The sequence below is a fragment of the Aptenodytes patagonicus genome, chromosome 6, assembly GCF_965638725.1.
Source record: "Aptenodytes patagonicus chromosome 6, bAptPat1.pri.cur, whole genome shotgun sequence".
In the NCBI taxonomy this organism is placed as follows: Eukaryota; Metazoa; Chordata; class Aves; order Sphenisciformes; family Spheniscidae; genus Aptenodytes; species Aptenodytes patagonicus.
The window spans coordinates 53,870,205-53,896,392 of NC_134954.1; the positions used below are offsets into that span (position 1 = coordinate 53,870,205).

Genomic DNA, 26,188 nt, shown 5'->3' on the forward strand with positions numbered 1-26,188 from the left:
CCAAAACAAGCTGACTTGCCAGCTGACATGACTCTAACTTGAAGAAATACCGGATTAGAAATCTGCGAGAAACTTGAAACAGTATTGCTAAGTCTTTTTTCTTTTTCTTTTTTTCAGGCTGCTGGACATTGAACAAGAAATGACCAAGTTTGCAGGTTACTATGCAGGAATTGGTTGTGCCGTACTTGTGTTAGGATACCTACAAGTCAGTATTTTGTTCCCTATTTTGATTTCAAAGTTTAAATCACTAAATAATTAAGTTTATAATAATTATGTTTCCTTTAACTGCTTAGTCAGCTGCATATTTGAGCAAAGCAGACACTTTGTTCTCATTCTGTCGGCTGAAATAGATTAGCTCTGGCTGAGCTAATTTGAGACCTCCTTGGATTTGTTCATGCGTACCTTTGTACAAGGATACATTTTACCCAGTGAGATGAATGCATGCTGCTCCTTTCGCACCACAAGAAATACTTGCTCAAGTGCGGTTACTATGGAATCCACATGTCCTCCCAAAATAAGAGGTGAAGGCATGCAGATTCCCAGTAGGCATCTCAACTGCGTTGAGCCCTGTGTTTCTATTATAGAGATATTACAGAGCAATACTAGTGTAAAACAAGTGTTGGAGAAGAATCACACCCTACATATTCTATAGTAATGGTTCAATCCTTCTGACTGAGATGATCCACATGCTTGGATGATTCCTGCATAATCTGCTAAAGGGTCCACTGCTTTTGAACCTTTTTGTAATTGCAAAAATCATTTGTCATTCTCCTTCCTGAAAACTATCCCAGAGTTTTGCTGAGGTAGGATGGCTGCCATCCCTATATTACTTACAGCTGTAGATGGAAAAATTTTTGTCTGTATGACATTCATGTAACAGCACAAGTAATTTAACTTGCATCTCCTCTCAGCCTATCAGAACTGAGATAAATGCTTGATCCAGAGGCTTTATAAAATTGTTGGATTATTTAAAGATCAAGGGCATAAAACAACTATCGTGTCTGTGTAGCTAGAATATATTTTACCTGAATAGTAAGTTTATCAATAGCCAAATTGCTCTTTCCCATTTTAGCCAAATTGTTTTTTCCCATTTGTTGGGAGTAGAAAGACTTTTTACTGCAATTTATCAGCCATGTTATGCTCTTCCCAGATCTGCTTTTGGGTTATGGCTGCGGCTCGTCAGATACAGAAAATCAGGAAAGCTTATTTCAGGAAAGTAATGCGAATGGATATAGGCTGGTTTGACTGTACATCTGTAGGAGAACTGAACACCCGAATTTCTGAGTAAGTAATCTAGAAAAAACATATGCTACAGAGAACATTTTGCTCTTCCTTCCAAACACAACAGAGTGCCAATAACTAGGCATTTGACAAACACTTTCTAATATAAAATACAGCTACGTTCCTGGGAGCAGGGACCAGGCTGAGTACCTCCCCCATCTTCGAACTGAGCGCCATAACTGTTAAGCCACAATTATTTCCCTTTTGTGCCTTGTCTGTTAGTAAATGTGGGGGTTTTTTTCTGGGTTTTGGGGTGGGGTTTTTTTGCCAGCTTGTCCCACCCTTCCCTTCTCCTGTGCCCAGTCCTTTCAGAGTGATCTTTAATTTGGCTGCCAGTGCACACTCCCCTGAGGCTGGAGGTGCGGGTTTGAACCCTCCCTCACTTCCCAGAAAGGAAAATTACATTACAAAAGCCAACACTTGCTTTTGTTGGCTTTTAAAAGAAAAGACTGAGCCTTGCTTAATCTTCTGCTAAAGAAGGTACAAGCACCTACCTTTAGAAAGGGACGCAAGGTAGACAGAGAAACCTTCTTATCCTGGATAAACATTTAGCCCTGAGAAAAGCGGAGTTTAAGGCTTGCTCCTTTTCTTAGTTGTTCCTGTTTACAGACTGAAAGCAGCTGCGAGGTGAATATGCCGACTCTAGGTGGCTCCCTGTTCTCAGTCGTGCCTGCATAATAGTAGTCACATTTACAGAAGGTTTTTCTTAGTTGAAGGGAATTTTATTTGCCTTTACTCACTGCCCAGTGGTATCTATGACCTTCTGTGGTGTTCTTTTTATGAAGAATAAATGCCAAGTGTAAGTCGCTGTGAAGAAGTTCTCTGGCAAAAAATAGGAACTGAGCATGTATGTGTGTAATAAATAACTTAGTTCCCTGGTTTTGCGAACAGCATTGTCCTGTGCCTACAGAAAGTTTCCCGACTGCAAAAAACATTCTCCAGAAGAAATATAAACATGTTCTTCAACTCAACACTCTTAAATTTTTCAACAGAGGACCGTAATTTCACTTGATATACCAATGAGCTAACAACTTTGCAGTTTAAACCTCAACGCCACTTGCTCCTATTTATTCCAGGAGTTCCCAGTTCTTCTAATCTCAGGGGTGAGGTAGTCGCCAAGAGTGGCGGAAGTATAATGACTGTTTTGCTTGAAGACATTTTTTCTGTGTTGGCAATGCATAACAGAGGACAAATGAACTCTGCAGCTGCCTAGGGGTCAAATGATGTTAACAGCTGCACCACTGTCCCCCATGTGATAGAGCTGTCATGTTTTCCCACTGCCTCCAGTGAGAAAGCAGCCCTCCTCAGTTTTCCCACTCTCCCTCTCATTTAGAGAACAAACTACCTGATAGGGTGGAGAGAGGAACTGGGAGGTGGTGGAAGGCGGAACTAGAAGAGAGTTACAGCTCTCCTCCCTTTTCCTGCTCCCTCAGCAAGGCAGTATGGTATATTTTCAGTGCCCCATGATGGGAGGAATGCCATACCAGCTATACTGTTTTTCCATTATCAGTTAGCTGCACCCAGCTGAGATGTCTCTGCCCCCTCCTTTGAATCAGCTGGGGCAGTAGTAAGAACCTGCTAGTGAATGAGTCTGCTGGCAGGATGACTTTTCCTGGGAAAAGACAATATCTTCTCTGCAGTATTCATGCATAAAAGCCTTCTGCCATTGCAAAGGCACCAGGTTTTCTCACTGTAGCCCAGGGCCTTTGGAAGGGGTGATGGTGGAAAGAATAGGGGTGAGGAAGGACCCTTTCCAAGGGAAAGCAACTAACCCAAATGTGGCGAAGATCTGCAACACAAACGAAAGATATGCTCACCAATCTTCTGTTGTTTTTTGTTGTTTTTTTTCCCAGTGATGTTAACAAAATTAATGAGGCTATTGCTGACCAAGTAGCAATCTTTATCCAGCGCTTAACCACCTTTGTGTGTGGATTCCTACTGGGATTTGTCAGTGGCTGGAAATTGACCTTGGTTATCATTGCAGTCAGCCCATTGCTTGGGGTTGGAGCGGCTGTGTATGGCTTGGTAAGTGAATTGTGAGAGGTTCGTGTTGAGGTATGATGAGCGGGGAAGGTCATGCCATAAAGCTGGGAGGATTGGTGGAAGAGAAGGCTATTACACCCCTTTAAAGTCAAGAGAGGCAGATTATGGTCACAGCAGCACTGGGGGTGGGAGAGCAGGGAGGTGGGCTTTGATCCCGCTTTGCTTATTCTGATTCCCAGAATAATATATCCTGCTTCTAAGACAGGAGTGTAGGCATACCTTCTATTGGGTCCTGTGGATGGATATTATGGTTGCTGAGATCAGAACCTGGCCTACACCTTCTCCCTATTACTACACATTTGGTTTAGATGGTTACTAGACATGGGGCTTGATTTCTCTCTGCAGATTAGGGACTTTTAGAGAGGATCAAGTTTTGGAGCTGTAAAATAGTTGAAAACAACTGCTCAAACTTACCTCAAACTGTCCCTGCACCTGGCAGCTGCTGCATCCTCTTCCAGTTGTTCCCATTCTGCTCCTCCATCCACTCCCTACAAACTCCCTATCACTGTGCAGAGGAAGGACACTGAAGAGGGAAACTGTAGGATCCTCTGCCCTCTCACCTCCTCTCCCACACCCAGGAGGGCTGGGCAGTTCCTGCTCCTCCTCTGCATTCTCTCACACTCTGCTCTTTGGTTGGGTTCAGCCCTTTGGCTATCTCACTTCTTCCATGTCAGGAACAGTTTGCTATCGTTTTGCTATGAAACATCTAATATAACTCTGACTAATTTCTTGTCTTCCTGCTCTCCTTTAGCACCTTGTGCTGGCTGCAAGTAGATGACATGAATAATGACTCAGTGTGAAGTGGGAGAGCAGAATCCTGGCAGGGAATGAAATAAACCCCAAAATGCCTCTTTCCTTCATTTGCAATTTCTTTCTGAGCTCAGTCCCCTTTATGTTTGTAATTTTCTCCCTTTCCATTCTTATTTCTCTGTCCCCATCTCTTTCCTTTCACATACCCACTGTTAAGTGTTTCCTCCTTATGAGCCTTTCCAGCCCAAGTCTTTGTTTTTTACCATAAAGAAAACAGACCCAAAGTCAATCTAGCCTGATTTCCTGTCTCCAAAAGTGGCTAATAGATGCCTGGGGTAGGGTATTTGAAGAGAGAAAGCAAATAATGACACTTTACACTTCTTAGTGATATGTCATTCCCATGCCAATGTGTTATCTTTGTGTAGAATTGTACATGACTACATTTTCTTCCATTAATTTGAGCATTTTTTTGAGCCTAAGTAAGCTTTTGGCATCCAGTATGCTCTGGGCTGCTGTGTAGGGACCTGTTTGCTGTCAGCCCAAGAAACAAAGCACAGTGGTGGGCAACATCTGTTTCCATGCTCCTGCATCAGTACCGTTACCTTTTCTTCCTGAATCTGGGCTCTGCCGCAGTGGCTAAAGGGCTGCTCTTGCTGCTTAAGCTCCCCCTTCCTCCCTCCATGCGCAAACCCTCAGTCTGCAGTCTGCTTAAGCCCAGTTAGCAGCAGAGAGAGAGGGAGGGAGGGAAAGCAGATGTTGTCAGCTGCTCTTTCTAGCTACCTGGAGAAGAGCTGTTGGCCAAGGGGATAACTGTTCTGCAAAACATATGCTATGGAGGTATATGCCCTAATACTAGAAAACAGAAGTCTTCGAGTGTGCAGCGTGCTAGTAAAAACCTGCTCGGAGCAGAGGAGGTCACCTCATACAGAGCAGACAGCGCAGTGTGACAGCCAGCACTGTTTACCGCTGTCCTTGTCTGCACCTACTGTTCAGGTGTAACCAGCACTTCTTATGCTTTTGTAGGCTGTGGCAAAACTAACAGGCCGAGAACTAAAGGCTTATGCAAAAGCTGGAGCTGTGGCTGATGAAGTGCTCTCATCTATCAGAACAGTGGCTGCTTTTGGTGGGGAGAAGAAAGAAGTTGAAAGGTTTGTTTGGACAAATTGTAAGGTCTCTGATTTCTTTTTCCTGTAGCAATGTAACACTGTAATGCACTTCAGAGCCATGGCAATTAGTCTCTAAATTCTACAACAATGACCATCTGTTAGCTTTGAGAATTATATGCATGTATGTTACAGAAATTTAGGTTTCAAATAACATTACATACGCAAAACCAGTTTCATAATTCAACCAGTGAAATAATACATCAGCAATACTATCTTCAAGTCATTCCCACTTGTACATACTGTCAAATTTTCCCCTAAATGTTGTCTGATATATCACTTTTGGAGCACATCGGAAGACTGTGGGTACTTTCAAGCTAAGTAAGAGAACTAGTTCCAGCAAGACATAATGATTTGATGATGTTAAGCTGCAAATTTCTCTTAAATTCATTTGAAACATAACATGGCTGTAGGATGTGCTCTGAAGCATTGGCCAAATTCTCAAATCCTGTGTCGCTCTGCTAAAACCCCAAACCCTGTGGCAAGGTATCTGCAGTGAGTGTGGCTTTTCTTGTGCTTATTACACTAAAACATAAGAGGATTTCATGATCTGGGAGCACTGCTCGTTTCAGCAGTGGTCTCTCACTTCAGAGTGAGAGATATCAACCTTATGTGGACCCTCTGTTAACTATAGCACAGCCAGTCATTGAAGATGCCTAGTTTTGTGCGTCTTTGCTCATTTTGAATTTTCTATCATCAAATTAATTTAATCCCCTTTTATTTTCCCATCTTTCTACAGATATGATAAGAATCTGGTGTTTGCTCAGCACTGGGGAATTCGAAAAGGAATAATAATGGGATTATTCACTGGTTACATGTGGCTTATAATTTTCCTGTGTTATGCGTTAGCCTTTTGGTATGGCTCTAAACTTGTCCTGGAAGAAGAAGAGTATTCACCTGGCACTCTTCTGCAGGTACCCATTTTAGGGTGATGCAACTTTTCTGGACTGCTTCTTAAAACATTAATTCTGGAACACATATTTGTAGTGTTCCGGTATCTGGTGGCTCAGTGGTAGCAAACACTATATGTGTCTTTTAAAGATCATTACTCAGTATATGTATGAAAGTCTATGACACAATTAGATAAGATTAAAAAAATAAATCCATGTTTATTTTAAAGATTTGAAATGCTGCCTACTGCAATCAGAATAATGCTTTCATTTGAGAGCCTGCTACACAGTTGATAGAGGCCTGAAACTAGCTTTCCCATTTTGTGGGTCAGCATGTGGCTTCTGGGATATTGGCTTCTCTGAAGAACTTACTTGGTGATGAAAAACCTTACTGTGATAAAGAGAAACCTGACCAAAGAAAGTTTTATCAAATCTAACCTCTCTCTCATTAAGAGTTTCTGCTCCTTTGAATCCCCATTTTCTGTTGCTAATTGCCCACCCAGCTCTATAGATGACAAAGAACATCTAAACATATATGCTGATAAAAACACGCATGGCTGTGGCTCCTGCAGTGTATCGTACTAACCTGCATGGCACTCATGCATCCACTTCTGCACAGTAGAGGCTTTAGACACTGATGACCTAAATGCAATAAACCCAACATGTACAGATGTTTTGGTTATTTGCTTTAAGCCAGGACTGCTCAAATGGCAGGCTCCAGCCCAGAACCAGAGTAAATTTTTCCTGAACCTTGCTAAGTCCTGGGTGTTCTGATTCTTCTCTGCCTGTTGCACACCATGAGAGCTCCCAACCACCAGCAGCAAGCAGTGCAAAACTTCCTGTTAAATGGAGCTTGGTAAATTACTCTGAGAACATTGTAAAATTGAGTCACTCTGTTCAAGGAGGATGTCCCTCACAGGAAATCATTTGCAACTGCTCCTGACACCAGTAGTTGATACAAGGTAGTGCTGTGAAAAACAAAGTGAGCAATTTCCTTGCCTTGCACATGATAACTATAGTTCAGTGCTTCCGAATGACAAATGGCAAACAGTGGGCAGCTACCCTGTAGCTGAAAAATTGTAGCTGTCAATGGAGAGACTCTCCCTTATGCTCCCCTTCCTCTCCCAGTTTCCAGTCATCTTTCTTTTACTTCATGTTTTTTACCATACACTCCTAGTCTGGTGGGGGAGGGGGGGGATTTGTAGATATGAAACATTTCAATATGCTTTTCCTGGTCTCTGAAAAACTGTCGTGCACCAGCCATACTGCATTGAGATACACAAAGCATTGCCTTCCCTTCTTCTTCTATCAAATGTACAGAACCTGCTCCCTCATGTTCGTGATGGATTCTGACATGCATATAACCTACTTGCTTTGGGACTCGTTCACACAAGAAAATTAGTTTGTAGTAAAGCTGAGTATGAGCTTATAGCATGATCTATACATCACAGTGTAGATGTTTGCAGTGCATAGTATGTGTACAGTAGATTCTTTCACTTTAGCCATGGGGTTATTCTCAGTAAACATCACTATGGTGCAAGGGAGAACTAAGTCCTGTGTACTTGTATTTCTTTCTCAACAGTAGTATTTCCTTATACACCTTGCCCATTTATCCTGACTACTGTTCGTGTTGTATTCAAAAGGCTAGCTGAGTCCTTCATTGCTGCTTAGCAGAATTCTCAGGTATTGCCAAACTACAACAAAGGATTACATACCAGTTCTCCTAATGCTCAGGGTGAATGTTCAAACTATCAGCCACAACAAAGCAAAAAATGGACCAAAAGCCTAGACCAAAGACATTATCCAAACCTTTATAATCTGCTCTGCCAAACCACCTCTGTAACTGAAAAACTAAGGAGGAATAAAGCAGAGTAAATTCCAGGAAAAAAGTGTTCATTCTGACAAGCACACCCTGGTATAGTAGCGCTGAGAAGAATAAGCTATACTGAGAATAAAATGCAGCTCACTCCTTGCTGTAAAGACAGAAAATTAATGCATTTGCGTGTGTGTGGTGTATAAGTGACACCTCAGTAAATTTACCACAGTAAATGTCTGGGTGCACACGTTTTTAGACCAGGGCAAATATGAGATAAGTTGATTTACTTCAGCCTGGAAGCAAAGTTGTGAAAGACAGTGAAAATCCCTTCTAAGATGCATTTGTTTGCTTTCTTGTGGGCTAATTATGCTCATATAGTGAATCACTGCAGCTCAGCTGATGCACAAGAAGTCATTAAGCCACTGTAGTTTGATTTGCCTAAGCTCTAAACTGTAATAAAAAAGTGACGTCATATTTTGTTAATTTCTTTTTCCACTTCTTCAGGTTTTCTTTGGTGTTTTAGTAGGAGCTTTAAATCTTGGCCAGGCATCTCCCTGTCTGGAAGCCTTTGCCACTGGCCGTGGGGCTGCAGCAAACATTTTTGAGACAATAGATAAAGTAAGTAATGAGTTTCTAAGCTGTGTCACTTTGTAGTGGAAAAATAATTAAGCAAGCCTTAAGCAGTAGTAGTTTTATCTACTGTGTAAATGAGGAAAAATGAGTGCAATTAAAGAAAAATGGACTGTGCAGTAGAAAGGTCTAGGGGCATGCACATGGGCTGAGAGAGGGTGTTGAACAGAGTTCTTAAGTGGTCTGTTTCTGAATAATGAAGTTTTACCTCAGCTACTGCTGTTTCTTACTCCCATTTCTCCTTACATATAATTACTGATCAGTGCTGACCCACAGAAAGTGTACAGGCAGGCAGTAATAGTCACCTTGCAGCCAAACTTGCGGCAAACATCTAGCTCCCAGCCTCCAGATGGGGCTCTATTGGCTTTAGTGGCAAAGGTTGCCTCTGTCACCTGTTCCAGAGCTACCCCGAGTTAAAATGAGACCAAATGAGCCGTCACGCAGCAGTCGTAAATGTTAATCACAATATTATCTAGACAGATAGATATTTGAAATAAGGTTGTATGAGAAAGCCTGAGAGCCACTGGCATTTATTGATGAAGATTCCTTTCTATATCTGTATAATTTTAGTGGTTGGCAAAATACTGCTGATTTCTTAGCAGTAGATAGTATCTCTGGCCATTGACAAGCTTTATTGTGCTAAAAGCTGTGTAAACACATTAAAATGCTGCTTGCCTTTTACAGAGCACATAAGGGTGTATAAAGAAGGCTAGAGGGGCTGTGGTAATGCTAATGGACTGGACTTTTTAGTAACCCTTCAATGTTCTATAATAACAATAACACATATGTCTTATAAATGCACTTCATAAGCTAAAGCTCTAAGATAAACTGAAGAAGAGATGAATGATGGAAGCGTTTTTTAGAGAAAAATTTTAAAAGCACAGAAGAGTTGCAACAGTAAGAATTAATCACAAAATTCAAGATAAGGCTGAGTCAGATAACCTTAGGGTAAAAAAAGCAAACTAAAGTGAGATTTCATCTGTCTAGAGAAAGGGTGACAAAATTAGATCCATCTGCTTGCTGCATTTGTAGATTTGTGATTAGACAGTAAAAGCACAGCTCTGCCCTGATGCAGATCTTTTTCTGGCACTAAACTTATAGCCATGCTGTGGTTCCCATTTGCAGGATCAGTAAAACTTTTCTTCATAGCTTAGTATCTGAATTTAAGTAAGATATATTCCTAAAGAGGAACCAATCTTTTAGCTGTTCTTAACATCTTAGAACATACACATTTCTCATATTAAAATTCCCTTCAATCTGTTAGGCTATACAAAAAATCATGCACATTTCAACTATCAAATATTGGTGGTGTTATAGTTTTAATTCATTCTCTGTATTCCATGCTTCAAAAATCTATCCTTAGAAAATTTGATTTCTTTGGATTCCTCAAATTTCTCTTAGTTCTCTAATCATGCCTAGCAGTCCACAATACCCAAGGCCTGGCCAAAAGCATGTGAGACGCAAAGCATTTCATGGGAAAACTTCAAATCAGGATTCCAGCTCTTAGGACTGGGTGTGCAAGGATGGATGTTTTAAATGCAAAGTGGTGAAGTGTGCAGATTTTCAGCAATGAATTGGTTGTTCAGTGCTGTAGGAGAATGTTTTTATGAGCGAAGTAGTGCCATTTTATTCCTGAGGAGCTGGCTAAATTAACTTAGTCAAAATGCCTCACTCAGTCAGCTATTCTGTTCCAGCAAAAACTAGCTGAGTGGTTGACTGTGGTAATTGGCAGTAAGCCTAAAATGAGAAGAGGGTGCATTCATCTTTCCCGTACTACCCACCGGTGACAACTCCCCCATCGCTGTGGCCTTCAATTTCATGTCCCTTGCCTGCTAGCCCTGGGGCAGAGCCTGCTTGCTGGCTCAGTGCAGTCAAGTGCTGTTCAAACAGAAGCGCCATGGCTTTGTATGGTATTGGGAATATTTATGTACTGCGGGAGTGTTGGCTGTTTAACAGCAAATAAATAACACAATAAATTCTATCCTAGAAACCTGCCATTGACTGCATGTCAGAAGATGGCTACAAGCTGGATAAAGTACGAGGTGAAATTGAATTTCATAATGTAACGTTCCATTATCCCTCCAGACCAGACGTAAAGGTAATTATTCATCATCCATCCTGTGAACACAATTACTGTAAACAATCAAAATATCCCGATTCTGCCAGCAATTTCTAGATTTTCAATAGAGTTTGTTTTCCAGAAGCCCAGACCCTCTGTTTAAAAGTAGACTAAACAATTCTTCTATTAAAGGGTTCTTCTACTTAGCATTTTACTTATTTTACCATTCTGACGGATCCATTGCCATACATACTCCTTGCTGCTGCACATAAACTCGTAGTAATTTCAGAAAATTCACCCGCATACAGCTTCTCTTACAATCAATTATGTACTTGTATCAACATGTGCTAGGATAGGACACAAAGTAGTAAGCTGAATGGTGCAAGGAGATTTTGTAAAACTCTTCCATTACCCTGGGGATGTGCCATGTGACCCATTAAAATGCTAGAAAAGGTACAGGAGCATTGGCTGTATACCCCAGCTACTACTGTCTTTGTACTGACAAATTCTCCTTGGAAAAGCAAATTATTGGACAAGCAAATGAGTGTTATTGCTTCTAAAGACGGAAGCATATGAAGTATCAGATTTTTCTACATAATTTCACTGTTACATTCTTAATATTTATGCTTTAACAGGCATTCATAATACATGTACAGTATTCTTTAAAGGGGATTTATTGCCAAGTTCTCCAATGGTATTAACTTGACTAGTCCTTAATGACGAACAACAGGAACAAAGAAAGATCAAAATCTGTCTGCCTGTCATGGAAAACAGTGCTCTGCATTTATAAACTCTTCAAACAATGTAAAAATATTTGTCTTTCTGTTTCCTCTTTCTTCATAATATTTTTCTGAATTTTGTAAAATTGCTTTGAATCTCCATTTTAAGATACAGAATATACCCACTTGCTTGTATGACTGTGAGAGAATTAGAATGGGTAGATTCTGTTTCTTTTTTTTTTCCTCACCAGATTTTGGATAACCTTAATGTGGTTATTAAAGCAGGGGAGACAACAGCTTTTGTTGGAGCTAGCGGAGCTGGAAAAAGTACAACAATACAGCTCATCCAGCGTTTCTATGACCCCAGTGATGGCATGGTGAGTGTACCAGTCTAGAATGTGTTTCTCTAGCCTTAGGGACTTGAAAGAACAACGTAGTTTCTTCTCCAAGGTGGGAAGGAAGGCTCCTAACTTTCTTTTCTTTTTTTTTTTTTTTTTAAATGAGCGAAATATCCTCTTGTGCATTTCAGGGGAATGCTGAACAGTCTTATCAAAATAATTATGTGAAAGAGAAAAACTGTTAGGAGAAAATAAAAATTCAGTGCTAAATCTGAGTAAAAACTATACCTATAGATATGATAATTCAGGAGCGACAAATCATTTTCCATTCTGGAAAACACAGTATTGAACATTTTATCATTATCCCATAATATTGCTTTAGTATATGCAATTACCATTTAGTAATGGATTGACTACGAATATGAATTACATCTATTAACAGCCTCATTCCATCTATGTGTTCCTAGTTGGCACAAATCACATACATAGTGACCTGTATTTGAATGTATAAAAGACAAGAACCAATTTATTGTAAACGTATAATCATAATTTTCATGATTTCTTTCTACCTGGTTTTATTTCTGAGGCCAAGCAAAAAGAGGTATTGGGAAATTAAATCAAAGAGCACAACTCCTAGGCCCAAGAACTAGCATATACTACTGCCACTGCATTGCATTCTTTTATGTATGAAAGCTGGTTTTTACATTGGTCATGGAAACACAGCATCACAGGCCCTTCACTTCCATTGTGTCTTTCTTTGTCTCTGAACTGGAGGGGATAATGTCCCTGACTTTTTTCTGGGTTTTTTGTCCATGTTTTTATTGGCTTCTGTAGATTACCCTGGATGGCCACGACATTCGTTCCCTTAATATCCACTGGCTACGCTCACAGATTGGTATTGTTGAACAAGAGCCAGTGCTGTTTGCCACCACGATTGCAGAGAACATTCGCTATGGTCAGGATGAGGCTACCATGGAAGATATAATCAAAGCAGCCAAACAGGCCAATGCTTACAATTTCATCATGGACCTGCCACAGGTATGCTGTGCCTTGCAAAATGTTTGGCAGAATTTGATGGAAAAATAGAGAATGCTTTTGACACTCCCCCCATGCAGCCATTTGTGCTCAGGTGGAAGGGCAGAAGATTAATATAGGCAGTAGGCAGCAACCTTTCCTTTGACTAGAGTTAATTAGGTCTTACTATGTGTAAGTTAAAAAAAACCCACAAAGCAAGAGGAATTAGTTCCTCAGGAATCATATACACAACATTCACTATCATGGTAATAATCATAGCATGATTTTAAAATATGTATTTTTCATGCTATGGAGATCTGTTTCTGCTCAGGCCAAAAGCAATTTAGAGCCCAGACTCTCACTAGCCAGCATATGTTTTTGAGCAGTCTGTACTGATCTTCACAACCTCATCTCCTTGTAAGTTAGCTGGAGGTTCCCTCTTCCCCGGTTCCTTCCCTCATGATGACAGGGCTTTGATCAGTCCTATGGTATCCTCCTTACAAAGGCCATATTTGATAGTACTGGGCTGTTTACTTTTCTAGAATGTTATTTTGCCAAGTAGCTTCTCAAAGGGACATTTTACAACAGTGAACCTGATTGACAGGATTCAAGTACCGTTAACTAATGTCAGTACATACTTTTTATCCTCCATCTATGCATTTCCAGGCTTCCAGGAAACTATTCATAGAAAGACTGTGTAAAGGCCCCTCTTTATTTCCTGGAAATGGAGGAATAAACAATATTTGGCTCTAGGTGAATATAATTATCCTGGCTCTTGAGATGCTAGGCTGTATGTGTTTACTTAATTCTCTACTTGAACCTGATGCCACCAGAGTATGACGTCCATGAATCACAGACACAGTGTTCATGAGTCACAGGCCAGCAGACAAGTCCAGCTCTGTGGAAAGTTGGCTGGTGAGTCATCTGATGGAGAGTGGGCAGGTGTTTCCTCTCCATTTCTGCTTTTGCTGATATAGTCATTTTGAGCCAAACCAGAACATTTCACCTTATCAGTACATACTTTTGGCTTGGGGTTGGAACCCCAGTTCAGGCAAAATGATGTTGTTCATTATGAAGGAAGTTATTTCATCAGCTCTCCTTTGAATCTGATGCAGTAACAATGTTTTTGTCTTTCAAAGACGGTAATTTTTTTAAGTCTACTCTCAGGACAAATCTGAGAGACGTTTTACCAATGTCTTCACCAGAAGCTTAACAGACCCTTTTGTTATCTGTTTCATTTTCATTTTTTTCCTTCACACAGCAATTTGACACTCATGTTGGAGAGGGTGGAAGCCAGATGAGTGGAGGTCAAAAACAGAGGATAGCTATTGCTCGAGCTCTTGTGCGAAACCCGAAAATCCTGCTACTGGATATGGCTACGTCAGCACTTGATAATGAAAGTGAAGCTACTGTCCAAGAAGCACTTCATAAGGTTTGCTATAGCATAGAATAAATCAGACTTAAAAGGGCAGAAATTATTTTTAATGCACTCTACAGAAGGTGCTGCTGAATTGCAACAAAGCAGTGAGAAGCTTTTCTTAATAGCCGTTTCATATGCACAAGTAGAACCTTAGTATTATTGACAGAAATAACTTTTTCTTACATTGGGACTTTAACAGAAATCTATAGCTCCCTTTGCTCAGAAACAGATGCTCATCTGTGGGCTATGGATGGAGTTCAAGTCAAACTCTGCTGAAACCACTAGAAAGACTCCTATTGATTTAACCAAACTTTAGATTTTTCCAAGCATTTCTGTTTGCTGTCCTGGGAATGGTGCTGTTGTTGTTCCCTGTCAGGCTCGCCTTGGCCGCACAGCAATCTCGATAGCTCACCGCCTGTCAGCCATCAAAGCTGCTGATGTCATCGTTGGGTTTGAGCAGGGAAGGGCTGTGGAGAGAGGAACTCATGAGGAACTCTTGAAGAGGAAAGGGGTTTATTTCATGTTGGTGACCTTGCAAAACAAAGGAGACACAGCACTTAATAGAGAAGCAATAGAAAGTAAGCATTTCATTTTCTTTTATAAAATGACGTGAAATTCCACAGAATGCAGAATTTTTTTTTTTTTTTTAATGAGGGCTAGTTGCTTCTTTTTTTTTCTTCCGCCTTTATGGATGAATTTTAGCATTTATAGAAGTAATACATTAATAGCCCTGGCCGAAGTGGTTTTACTGCATGTGCACTGAATGACCTTCCTAATATAGATCTGCCCTGAAACATTAATCCTGCCCTGCAATACCCGTCATTTTATAGCTCCATTTAGTGCTGACAGTCCAGTCCTGCTGCATTTGAAATGCAAGCAAATTACAGAATATGCTGAAACCACCCTATTTATTTTACTAGAGGCAGATTTGAATCAAAGCTTCTGGAAATGGAGGTCTAACAGAATGATCTGTTGTATTTTTGTGAAGCATCATACCTTGGATATGATTATCTTAAAAGAAGAGCGAAATTACAGTGCTAAAATAGGGAAACAGCCTTTAGCAGTCATACCCCAAGTGAGATGGTCCTTGGGTTAATATTCAGTTAACTTCATCATGTCAAATACAAATATAAAACTTGTGGTACGTGTAGGTTTAACAGCAAGGTTGTATTACATTCCTTGCCTTCTACAAAGTATTTCAGTTATGACTTGGAGACACTGCACTTTTTTGCAGAGCCACAGTGGGCTTAGGTTGTATTCAATTTTAGCACAAACTGAAGAGCTCTATATACTGTATTTTACAGCAGCAGAAAATAATGTGGTTGAGCCAAATCTTGAGAAAGTCCAGTCATTCAGCAGAGGAAGCTATCAGGCTAGTTTGCGGTGAGTCTTAAAAATGATTGCAAATCTCAATATGTTTCCAGATCTCCATACTTCATCCCACTATTCCAAAATCCCAATAGTGCTAATGAATCCCTTCTCTGTATGTTGTGTAAAAGAGGGTGGAAGGGCTGCAAGCATTTTACTAAGACAGAATTCACTTGGAAAGAAGTAGCTTGGGTAAAACGTTACTGATTGAAGGCCTATGGATAAATAGCAAGACTGTTAATTTTACTCCCCTTTCTATCCATAGTACCTTCTCTCCAGTTCTGGTCTACTCTGTTAATGTTCCATTTTTAATATTACTAGCATACAGCCGTATATTTGTATTACCTGATGCACTTTCAGTCCAGTCACTTGAAAAATGACTTGCTGTGCAATTACTTGAGAAATCAATGCAATGTACAGGGACATTTTCATTATGGCTTCTACCTGATGAAAGTTCAAACATTTTACACGACAGACTGTCTTGCAGCTAGACACTTATTATTTCTTTCAGGCAAGCCCATGTCAGACATATGCAAGTGAATACGTGTCCTACATTACAGGGTTATGTTTTGTCAGGGATAGAGGTGGATTGTTTCAGCATCCTGTTTTTCTGGACTGAATTACTTGACAGTCATAATGGTGAATTGACTTGGTGTCTTAACGGCTTATGCAAATATAGTGGGATACACCACAATTTTGCTTAACAAATAAACAGTGCAGGATGCATATAAGACAACGTCTGAGTGGCGGGGGTAGAATATGATTTTGAAAAGTATTTGTCCCTGTTGTGGGATATTTTCTTCTCAAAAAGTTGAGAGAACCTAGAAAAAGAAAGAAAAAGTCCATGGGATTCCTGTGGTTTGCTTCAGTGAATCCTGGTTTAGTTGGTATGAAAACTGTACCTGCTTTGCAACCAAGTATTGTGTTACTGAGCTGTGAAGAACAGACCATTTCTGTCCTCTTTACAGAGCTTCACTTCGGCAGCGCTCCAGATCTCAGCTTTCTAATGTGGTCCCTGACCCTCCATTATCCATTGCAAGAGATCACGCAGAGTCTATGTATCTTATGCCTTCTTATGAAGACGATGATGGACAAGCAAAAAAGGTCAGGTCCAATAGTTATATTACTTGATAATGATAACCTGTAGATATATGCCTCCGTTATAGGACTTCTTGGCAGCTACATCTTCTTGGATTGATCCTTTTCTCTACTTAAACAAAACCACAGCTTCAGTTCTTATCCTCTGTGTAAACCCTAGGCTTGCATTTTGATGGCTGTTATGCTTATTGGTCCATATAAAATTTCTAGCAGAGCATGACCTGTTGGTAAATTGATATATGTTGTAGATTAAGTTTAAAAAGACTTATTCATAAAAGCTGCATTAACTGACAAAAAGCAAAATACTCAGTCTGTGAAATGTAATAGCCACTCAGCGATACAAATGACTGCTTCTTGTTCAATAAAGAGTAAATTCACTTTTGTCTCAAAATCATCTGGAGACTTGAGTAAAGAAAGACCCTCACTGCAACCTAACCCAGAGTCCTTTCACTGACAGTGTCCTTGTGCAATCAACTAGCATAGAAAATAAAGACAGCATACTTTAAAATGATGCAGAACATGTGGGAATATACACAGTGGGTTTCCAAAGTGCTTGTGAAGCTCCCTGCACCAATTTGCATGGCTATGGTTGTTCGGTGCAGAGAGCAGCAGTTAGAAGTCACTGTTCTTACTATTGCTAAGCCTACTCTGTGGATAGAGGGCTTTAGTGCTGTCGCTCTGGCACTAGCTCAGAAGGAAGAGAAAATACAAGATGCTTCCACCCATTCATCGTTGCACATTTCCAGCAGATAGGTCTTCACAGTGTCTGTTTTGTCTGGGCATTTCCAGCCATATGAACTGAGGGAGATGAGCAGGGCTCATCACACTGAGTGGTACAAAAAATCTGCACAAATCAAACTGCAGGGTAAGTTATAATTTGATGATGAATATTCTGCTCTTACTGGGAATAATTACGGGAATTCTGCATATAGTTTGAGGATGTTTCACAGAAGGGAGGCATAATAAGCATGTATAAAGCCTGAATCCAGCTATCACTCTGAGATCTCCCTTGTTTTAATTATATAGCATGCCTATTAATTTGATGCAGAGTCTGATGAGTGTGTTCACCCACAATACTTTAAAATAATATTTAAGAAGATTCCATGAGTGACACAAAAAGCCGCTTGTGAGGAAGAAGTTTAAGTTTTGGCACCGGGTATTGCATCACGCCTCATCTGGAGGCAGCAAAAAGGGAACAGGCTGAGTTTCAGTGGCAGAAAATCTTAAACTGGTCATAATTAACCTCTTGAGTTGGACTCAGTAGAGCTGCATAAGGCATGAATCTCTCTCTTTTTCTCCAGGGACAGTAAAGGTAACCCTCTTTACCTACCCATTTATGTAACCCTCTTGTGACTCCTTAGCCCTACAAAAGAGCTCCAGACAGCAGCCAAGACCCATCACTGCCCCTTCCCGTACAAAGCTAGAGCAGCTGTTTGGACACTAGATGGCCATCTAACAGATTATGTTCATTATTTTATCTCACTGTCAAAGGGAGAATATCACTGGGGGAATGCATCTGCTTCATAAATCCAACCTGTTTTTTTAGGAATCTGTTGTTGTGGAGGAAGATGTCAAGCCTGTACCATTTACCAGAATTTTGAAATACAATGCCTCTGAATGGCCATACATGGTGCTTGGATCTCTGGCAGCAGCTGTGAATGGAGCAGTCAGTCCACTCTATGCTTTGTTATTCAGTCAAATTCTTGGGGTATGTTATGCTAACATTTTAAAGTGTATTTTAGCTCTGAAGCAGAGAGGAGTGAATGTATGATGCAGAACTTGACATGTTTTGGGCAAATCTTTAGATCTCGTCAAGTAAATGGGGTTAGCCTTCTTGCCTATAAACAATTATTCAGCAGAGATATTTATATCACTATCATCACACTATCATTTCAGCTCTTTGAAGGGGTAGGCTTATTAGCATTTGTCATGTGTTCTTCATTATCTCTCTTGTTCTCTTTCCAGGAACTGTTGGGAGTGGGTTTCTATACTTGCATACAGTTTATTTTAGATGAGACAAGAGGTACCTCAAGTGCAGGTACAGTGGAGAGAAAGACACGCAGAGGTCCTTCCCTATAGAATTTTATGCTACAGACTTGGCCAAGGCTTTGAGAAAGCTTTGGATCAGATCCAAAAAATACTTCACTTTTTTGTTCATATATTTCAGGCAGCTCTTTGCTGCCTGCTCCCTGCAGAATGCCCAGGGAGAGGTAGATAATTGTAACAGGGTTCATAGCTGCCAGCAAAAAGTAGACTTGCATCAACAAGTTTGGGTTTGGAAGACAAGCAGGAAATAGGAATATGCTTTAAACCTTGGCATTCACTAAAGGATGCATTATCATCAAAATCCACAGCCTCGCTTGAAACTTTTCAAGAGTTCAACCATGACTATTTTTTCCTTCAAAAACTTGCCATAATAGAAAGAGGATGCTTCCCCTCTTGTAAAACAGCTTTTGGGGAAAACATTTGCCAAGTTAGTGGGAAACTGGAGGGCTGCCTGAAGTAATTCAGCACTGCTCTAACTAATGCCTAGGAAAGTGTCCTACATTTTCAAGAATTAGGAGGATAGAGAAAACCCCGCTGTTGATGCTGTTTCTTATTGGGTAAAGTAATGACACATTCACTGGGAAGAAAATGGGAATGCCACTATTGTTTTGCTGTTTGGGTACCCACCTGAGATAGGATAAAACTTGTATTGTGATTCCCACTTACTTGTTTAGGTCATGGTAGGTACACATGCATGCAAAGAATATATGACCTAAAGGGCAGACACTCTTCTAGAAACTGGAGGTCCGAAACCTTTCAGGCAGGAAAGAGTGAATGAATGAATGCCCCAGCATCTGAGCTACTGATTAGAAAAGGGTTGAGAAAATGCTCCTAATAGCAGTGCCAGTAATCTACCAAAGGAAAGATTGACCTTTTGCTGTTTGGGGTTTTTTGGGGTGTTGTTTTGGCTTAGATATTTCTCTCTGGGAAGTTACTCAGGGTGTTGAATCACATTTACTTGCAGCTTGATGTTTGCTAGCTAAGATCCAGGGAGGGGCAGAGCAAAAGATGTTCCAGTCCCTGTTGATCCACTTAGTAGCTCCTGGCCAATGTGCTTGGCCTTTTAGCCATGGGTGTGCCACCTCCAAACACTTTTTGAGCGTCTAGACCTCATGCCAAGGACTGTGGCTTTCACTAGACAGCAGGTGAGACACTACTATGTGCATTCTGCAATGAATCTAACCTTTGATTCCTTTTGAGAGAGGTTTTTTAGACACTGGGAGGTCTGGGGCTGACCTGCATCATCCTGCAAGATGCTAAATGCCTTCGTTGCCAAGGATTAATTCCTTCTCTTGAAGGTCTCAGTCCATGAAGGAGAGAGGCTGCAAGAAAAAACCAAGCCATAACGAACATGAGCAAAGTCCAACATCTGTGTTTCATTATTCATCAATTTAAAACATTTCTGCCTGGTGCCAAGGCAGTTTAGGCAGATGGAATATGCATCTGCTTTCCAACCTGTCTGAATATCTGCAATGATGTTGTGACAGACACGTGGGCTTGTACTCTGGGACCAATATGCTGGGGAAGTGAGGGGAAAAATCCCCACAGCTATGAAATGAAAGGATAAATTTAGCAAAGTCTGCCTTGAAGGTTCTCAGAAATAATCCCAAAAAGTCAATGAAGAACTGGATAATACTGGATATGTCTTCTGGTCAGTTCAGATCAGAAGTGTACCTTTGGAACAAATTTCTCAGTAGTTTCTTCTTACTATGCTTTGGTTCCCACTGTGGAACTGTCTCAGAGTACAGGAAATGGATCCTTTCCAGTGAAACTCAACCAGAAGATGTGCTCCAACTGCTATTGGGCATGTAGCCCATGGCCCCAGATAAAGGATAGTCCACGCTAAAACTGTTGAAACTTGTGTAATCTGAACATGGACACCTCAGCAACAACTCTTTCCTTTTATAGACCTGATGCTATTGTCCATGCTACATGTTACTGTAATCAGTGTTATTTTTTTAAATCAAGAACATAGGTCAAAAACATAGCTGAGCATGTTAGGATAGCTGCAGAATGGGATAGTTCAATTTTACAGGACAGATTTGCAAGGCGAAAAAAATCCTCTGTTTGCAATACAGAGATCTCTTCCCAACGAATGTTATCCACATTTCCTTCTGTAGGACTATAAGGTGCTATTTCTCTCAGTTTAGGGAGAATGTAAGCACATACTTCAGCCCATTGCTTTTCTTGAGCTGGGATGCTTCCTTGAATTTAGAGCTTGCAATAGGAATCCCAGACTGATCAATAACTGGTTTCACCAGAAACCCTCAAGGTGTCTTGCAGACATTGCAGTTCTCTCAGCCTTTATCTAGGAGCAATGGAGAGCCTGGCCACAGGAGCTGGGAAGGCCTTTCACAACATTTTTCTTGCATAAGAGAAAGCAGGGGAACCACTTTGAACGTGGGTGATATGGATAGAATATTAAAGCAAAGGCTCACAGCCCTCTCCCTTTTCGTGAGCATCTTTCATAAAGCATGGATATGGATCCAGCCTCCCTGAAATCAGGAACTGTGTTGCCTTTGACTTTCTTGAAATGAAGACTCCTACTTAATCTTGCCTACCATCTAGCCATACAGAAGCAATGAACAAAAGTTTATTTATAACAGGCATAAATACTTACTGGGACTCACTGTAGGGTCCTAGGGCAAGTGTTTATCTCTCTTTTCAATGCTCGGTCTTGTATTTGATATTTATTTATTCAACTAGAGAGAAAAATTTCAAAGTGTGAAAAGAAAAAATGTTAAGTTCAACCCATGTATGGGGCCATCCCAGTGTTTCTGGATGACTGTGTAGAGACAGCACGTAAATCCCTTGTGAAAAAGCCATCAGCATCTCTGGAGAGTAGTTTTTCATCTCAGCGCAATGTGGCATGACCACTACTATGAAGTGCATTTTCCCATTCATGTCTAGATATTGCATACCATGATGATACAGAAAACACCATCACAGCAATTCTAAAATCCAGAATCCTTGTAGGACACAGTTTATGCATGCACTGAGTTCACCTTTTATCTCATTCAGTCCAAGTGTTTAACTAGGACGTATTCTATAGAAAAAAACAAGCAGAAAGTAGCGGTGTCTTTTCTAGATACATAAATTACAAAGATAGATGAAATCTGCTCACAGCCTATTCAATTCAGGATCAAACATGAATTACTGAATGTACAGTGGATTTCATTAAGGGGATAGGAACAGCAGCAGACCATTATATGTTTTGTTCATATTATGATAGATTAAAACATACCTGGTGTGTTGTTTTTTTTAAAACAAAGATTAATGTGAGAAAGTAATATGCCTTGCTACTGATAAGACAGCATGGCATTGAAACAGCTCTTAGCTTGAAACACTAAGTGCCATTTTGATATTATCATTTTGGATTTTGTAGGATTTATTTTATTGCCAAGGTACTGATGTACAAAGTTAAAATACTTGAAATGGAATTCCCACTAGAGAACAGCTATTTCTTTTTCTCAAATTCGTGCTTTAATTCCTCCCTGTTACTTTGATGCATAGCTCACTGTAAATAACTTGGGTTGACCTTTTAAGACTAGTACTTAAGGGTTCTTTTGTGGGATTTTTATATTTTGCAGCTGTAATGAAAATTCCTTCTTCTCTTTCTACTGTTAAATACTTACCTAGAAGAATTTCAGGGGTTTTGATATAAGTAAAAGTCGAATGCGAAAGTTATTTTTAATTACACCTTACAGATAACAGGTTGAGAGATTAGTCAATTTATAGTAATTTTTACCTGTGAAATCCAATTACAATTAATTTAAAGTTAGTGGAGAAGTACAAACATGAGCTGTGGCTTATACCTGCAAGTAGCAGAAGTAGTTTAACAACTTCGGGTAGGTTAACTGACCTACATATCAACTGTTCTGACTGAAAGGAATTGCTTAAGGATGGCTACTTAGATTTGGACTGGCTACTTCAGCAGCAGCCAGTAACACTGGCAGGTGTTGAAAAAGACCAGATAATTAAGAGCAAGAGATAAAAGGAAAATACCATGGAGACTGGAGCAGAATGGAGTGGAGGGGCTCTACTTTAAGCACTAATGCTTTTTCTCAAGTACCCAGCAGTAAGCGAATAGCTCGTATCCACACTCCTTCAGTAAAAGATAATAGGTTCCTCTTGAAGCCTACCGATAGCAATTATAGATCCGTTAGTGTTGTGCAAGGAGAGTCATGCTAGGGTATAATTATTTACACAGACTTCATTTTCTGTGGCCCAATAGAGTTGCAATTGGCAAGACTAGAGAGGAGGTAAGGGAGCTGCTGCACTGTTGCTTTGTCGCTATGCTATTTATTTCATTGCTATTCTCTGGTTATCACACTGGCTCTTGTTTAGAGTGGGGGGATGATTGATTAATTATAAGTAGGGATGGGCAACAAGTAATAGCAGTATGTGCAGACACCAAGTATAACCAACTTGTTGTTTAACAGGAATAAAAAGCGTTATGTTGTACCCAGGCTCACCTTAGGAAAAATAAGGAATCGGGCCTTTGCAAGGGGTGAGGGAGAGCTCTGTGTTCTGGCTTTGGTTCTAGGGTGGGCTTCTGCACTTGGCAATAGGGAATCATGAATAAACTTCACATACAGCAAAAGTGACACTTCTAATATGATGACACCCATTTTTTTCAAAGACCTTCTCCATTCTTGATGAAGAAGAACGAAGAATCCAGATCAATGGTGTCTGCCTGCTCTTTGTCTTTGTTGGAATTCTTTCATTTTTCACACAGTTTCTGCAGGTAATAGCAGTCCAATATGGGTAAATTTTGTTTCTGATCCCTTACTCTGTGGGTCTCTCTTTCTGTACTATATTTGTATTTATTCTTATGCACCCCAGGGATACACCTTTGCCAAGTCTGGTGAGCTGCTTACAAGACGGTTAAGGAAAATTGGTTTCCAGGCTATGCTAGGGCAAGACATTGGTTGGTTTGATGACCGGAAGAACAGCCCTGGTGCTTTGACTACAAGACTTGCAACAGATGCCTCACAGGTCCAAGGGGTAAGACCTGGTAGCTTAAGAATCGTTTTACTGTAAGCACTGATTGAAGGCCTATTTCGGCACCTTGTCACAGAAATTAGCTAGCATGCAACCAGCGAGGTCAGTGTAGATCAGTCCTTGGACAGTCAATTTAGCTATTTCTATTTATCATAGACTGTCAGCGGGGAACTATTATCACTGTATTTACCTAAAAGCACAAATAGGGTCACAATTTACTGCCCATTATTCCTGCCTGTATTACCAGAACAAGAACACAAAAAGCAATAAAATACCAACCATCAATGGGATGGGAAGGAGCATCCAGTGCAAAAGTTTTAATTTCTTTTTTCTGGAGATGAATTAGCTTTTTGCTACAACGCGTGTTTATTTCAAAAACACGTCAGACTAGTATTTTAGTGACATTCATCACTAATCATGTTTTCAAGTTTTCAGCATGGTATTGTGCTTGTTGTGACAGTTTTGACGTAAACTGACAGTCCACTTGAAAAAAGTTTACAGTACTGGCTGGTGCTCCAGCTGGGGACTCATGCAGCCAGTTCCAGTGTGACATAGTATTTGGGAAAGTGAACCACTAACTCCATGCGTTGTGTTCCTTAGTGGGTGAGGGTTAAACCATGCTGAGCGTTAAATGTTACCTATCTGAACTGATGCTTTGGTAGAAGTGAGTCAGATGCCATTTTACTTGGCTCCAATGCAAGCGATTTTCTAGAAACGAAGACGGAAACATACAGATTTCTTTGTTACAAAAATTGTCCTGTTTCAGCTTGACTGAAGATGGTGGGTTAGTTTTTAAAGACTATTAATGGATGATTTAGGAATTTAAAAGGCAAATGAGAGAACAGGTTCCCAATACCCCTGTCAGCAGCAATTTCTACAGAATCAGAGAAACCAGCTGCAAACCTCTTCAGCCGTTACAGGCACTTACAGGGCATATTTTAATTGAAATAAACAAACTTGTAAAACACTGACCGAACCATTTAATAGCCTTCTAAGGGACATCTTTGTTCTAAGCACATGTACAGCAGTGGGGCACAGCCATTCAGCCCACAGCTCTGGGGGGAAAAAACAGAGCTTCTTGAGCAGCAGTGTCCTCCGCCTTTCACTGCCAGACACAGAGCTTAGTCAACTGCTGCTATTGCAGAGTGAGCGAGAAGATGCATGCAAGTGTCTGGGGTCTGAAAATGTCTACATCTGCACCAAGAGTAAGAAGTGGACTCTTGGAGTGTGTGTGTGGGGGTGTTAGAGCTGCAGGATCCAGGTAAGAGCAGCCCTATGGCTGCTCCTTTTGGTTGCCTCTGCAGAGCTGGGAGGTGTACCTTCCACCACGGCCAGGCCCGAGGCACCTTGCCCTATTGCTGCAGGTCAGAGGAGGAGTAGAAGATGAGCATTTTTGTGCTGCAAGTTCACATCCTGCAAATGAATTTGACTGAAAATGATCAAGGATATCAAATGTATTTTTTTTTCTAACACATAGCAACCTAGTTCCTATCTAGGGCTGCTGTTTACTGCTATGAAAGAAAATAACTTCTGAGTAAATAAATCAAGTTTATTATGAAGAATAGTGTTGTCAAAGTATATAAGGAGAAGATGAACGCATTCAATAAAGGTGATGTCAAAGGCATATTTAAATTTTTTCCTTAATAGACAGGCAAAAATGCAACTTTAATTCATCCTTTCTCAGTGATGTTTCTTAGTGATTTTAGTACAGCTGAGACTTTGTTTGTTAATAGTTAAGTTGCAAAAGGGTTCTGTTTATTATTTAAATCTAGATGGATAAATGTAGGGGCTAAACAAGAGTATTCAGATGAGTGATTCCCCAGGGAACCAAGGGAACTAATTTCAATAGTTAGATTATCTTTCTCACAATCATTAGAAACAATTTTCTGAGTTCTCATTGGAAAGTTTGGTGGGTGAAAGCAGTGTGGGGATTTGCAGTCCTTCTCTTGACACAATTAATTGGAAAACAGTATATCCAAACTGGCTAAATTCCAGTGCAGTCAGCAGCCATTGGTGCCTTATGATATTTTAATATCATTTAGAGTTTTCTAAAGTTTTATAGGAAAATTTATTTGAAGATTATTGAAGTTACTATTGGAGTACAAGTCAGTCATCTCTGTTTCTTTTCTTTGAAGGCAACTGGATCGCAGATAGGAATGATTGTCAATTCCTTTACCAACATTGGGGTGGCCATAATCATTGCTTTCTACTTCAGCTGGAAACTGAGTTTAGTTATACTGTGTTTCCTGCCATTTTTGGCCTTATCTGGGGCTGTGCAGGCTAAAATGCTGACAGGATTCGCCTCTCAGGACAAGAAAGCGCTGGAAGCTACTGGACGGGTAACGTTATTTAAAAATGAATTTATATTTGCGGTCACAGGTAGTTGAAAAATCAGCATTTGGGACCATCAGTAATTCAAATTTACAGGCCACTGTTGAGTGCTGCTAGGAACAATCTTCAATTCCAGACAGCCAAGGAAGAATTAAGACCTGACCAACTGCCCACATTTAGAATGGTTTAATTATTTACAAAAAGTGATAAATCAAAAT

At 40.3% G+C, this 26,188-nt stretch overlaps 2 protein-coding genes across 8 annotated transcripts in view; one reads left to right on the plus strand and one right to left on the minus strand.

Moving 5' to 3' along the window:
• Positions 1–1,890, minus strand: part of LOC143162387 (dehydrogenase/reductase SDR family member 9-like) — a 29,516-nt gene extending 27,626 nt beyond the window's left edge. For all 4 annotated transcript variants that reach the window (XM_076342680.1, XM_076342681.1, XM_076342679.1 and 1 more), the window contains exon 1: positions 1,776–1,890. The gene's annotated coding sequence lies outside the window, so the exon portion shown is untranslated. The remainder of the gene's footprint in view (positions 1–1,775) is intronic.
• The window catches only part of ABCB11 (ATP binding cassette subfamily B member 11), a 53,047-nt gene that overhangs the window by 16,088 nt on the left and 10,771 nt on the right, over positions 1–26,188 (plus strand). For all 4 annotated transcript variants that reach the window (XM_076342674.1, XM_076342672.1, XM_076342673.1 and 1 more), the window contains 17 exons: positions 118–205; positions 1,151–1,284; positions 3,135–3,306; positions 5,098–5,222; positions 5,977–6,151; positions 8,448–8,561; positions 10,561–10,671; positions 11,603–11,728; positions 12,524–12,727; positions 13,965–14,135; positions 14,500–14,701; positions 15,428–15,506; positions 16,460–16,595; positions 18,136–18,297; positions 23,278–23,382; positions 23,481–23,642; positions 25,775–25,978. In XM_076342674.1, coding sequence (XP_076198789.1) covers positions 118–205; positions 1,151–1,284; positions 3,135–3,306; positions 5,098–5,222; positions 5,977–6,151; positions 8,448–8,561; positions 10,561–10,671; positions 11,603–11,728; positions 12,524–12,727; positions 13,965–14,135; positions 14,500–14,701; positions 15,428–15,506; positions 16,460–16,595; positions 18,136–18,297; positions 23,278–23,382; positions 23,481–23,642; positions 25,775–25,978 — 2,470 coding nt within the window. The remainder of the gene's footprint in view (positions 1–117; positions 206–1,150; positions 1,285–3,134; positions 3,307–5,097; positions 5,223–5,976; positions 6,152–8,447; positions 8,562–10,560; positions 10,672–11,602; positions 11,729–12,523; positions 12,728–13,964; positions 14,136–14,499; positions 14,702–15,427; positions 15,507–16,459; positions 16,596–18,135; positions 18,298–23,277; positions 23,383–23,480; positions 23,643–25,774; positions 25,979–26,188) is intronic.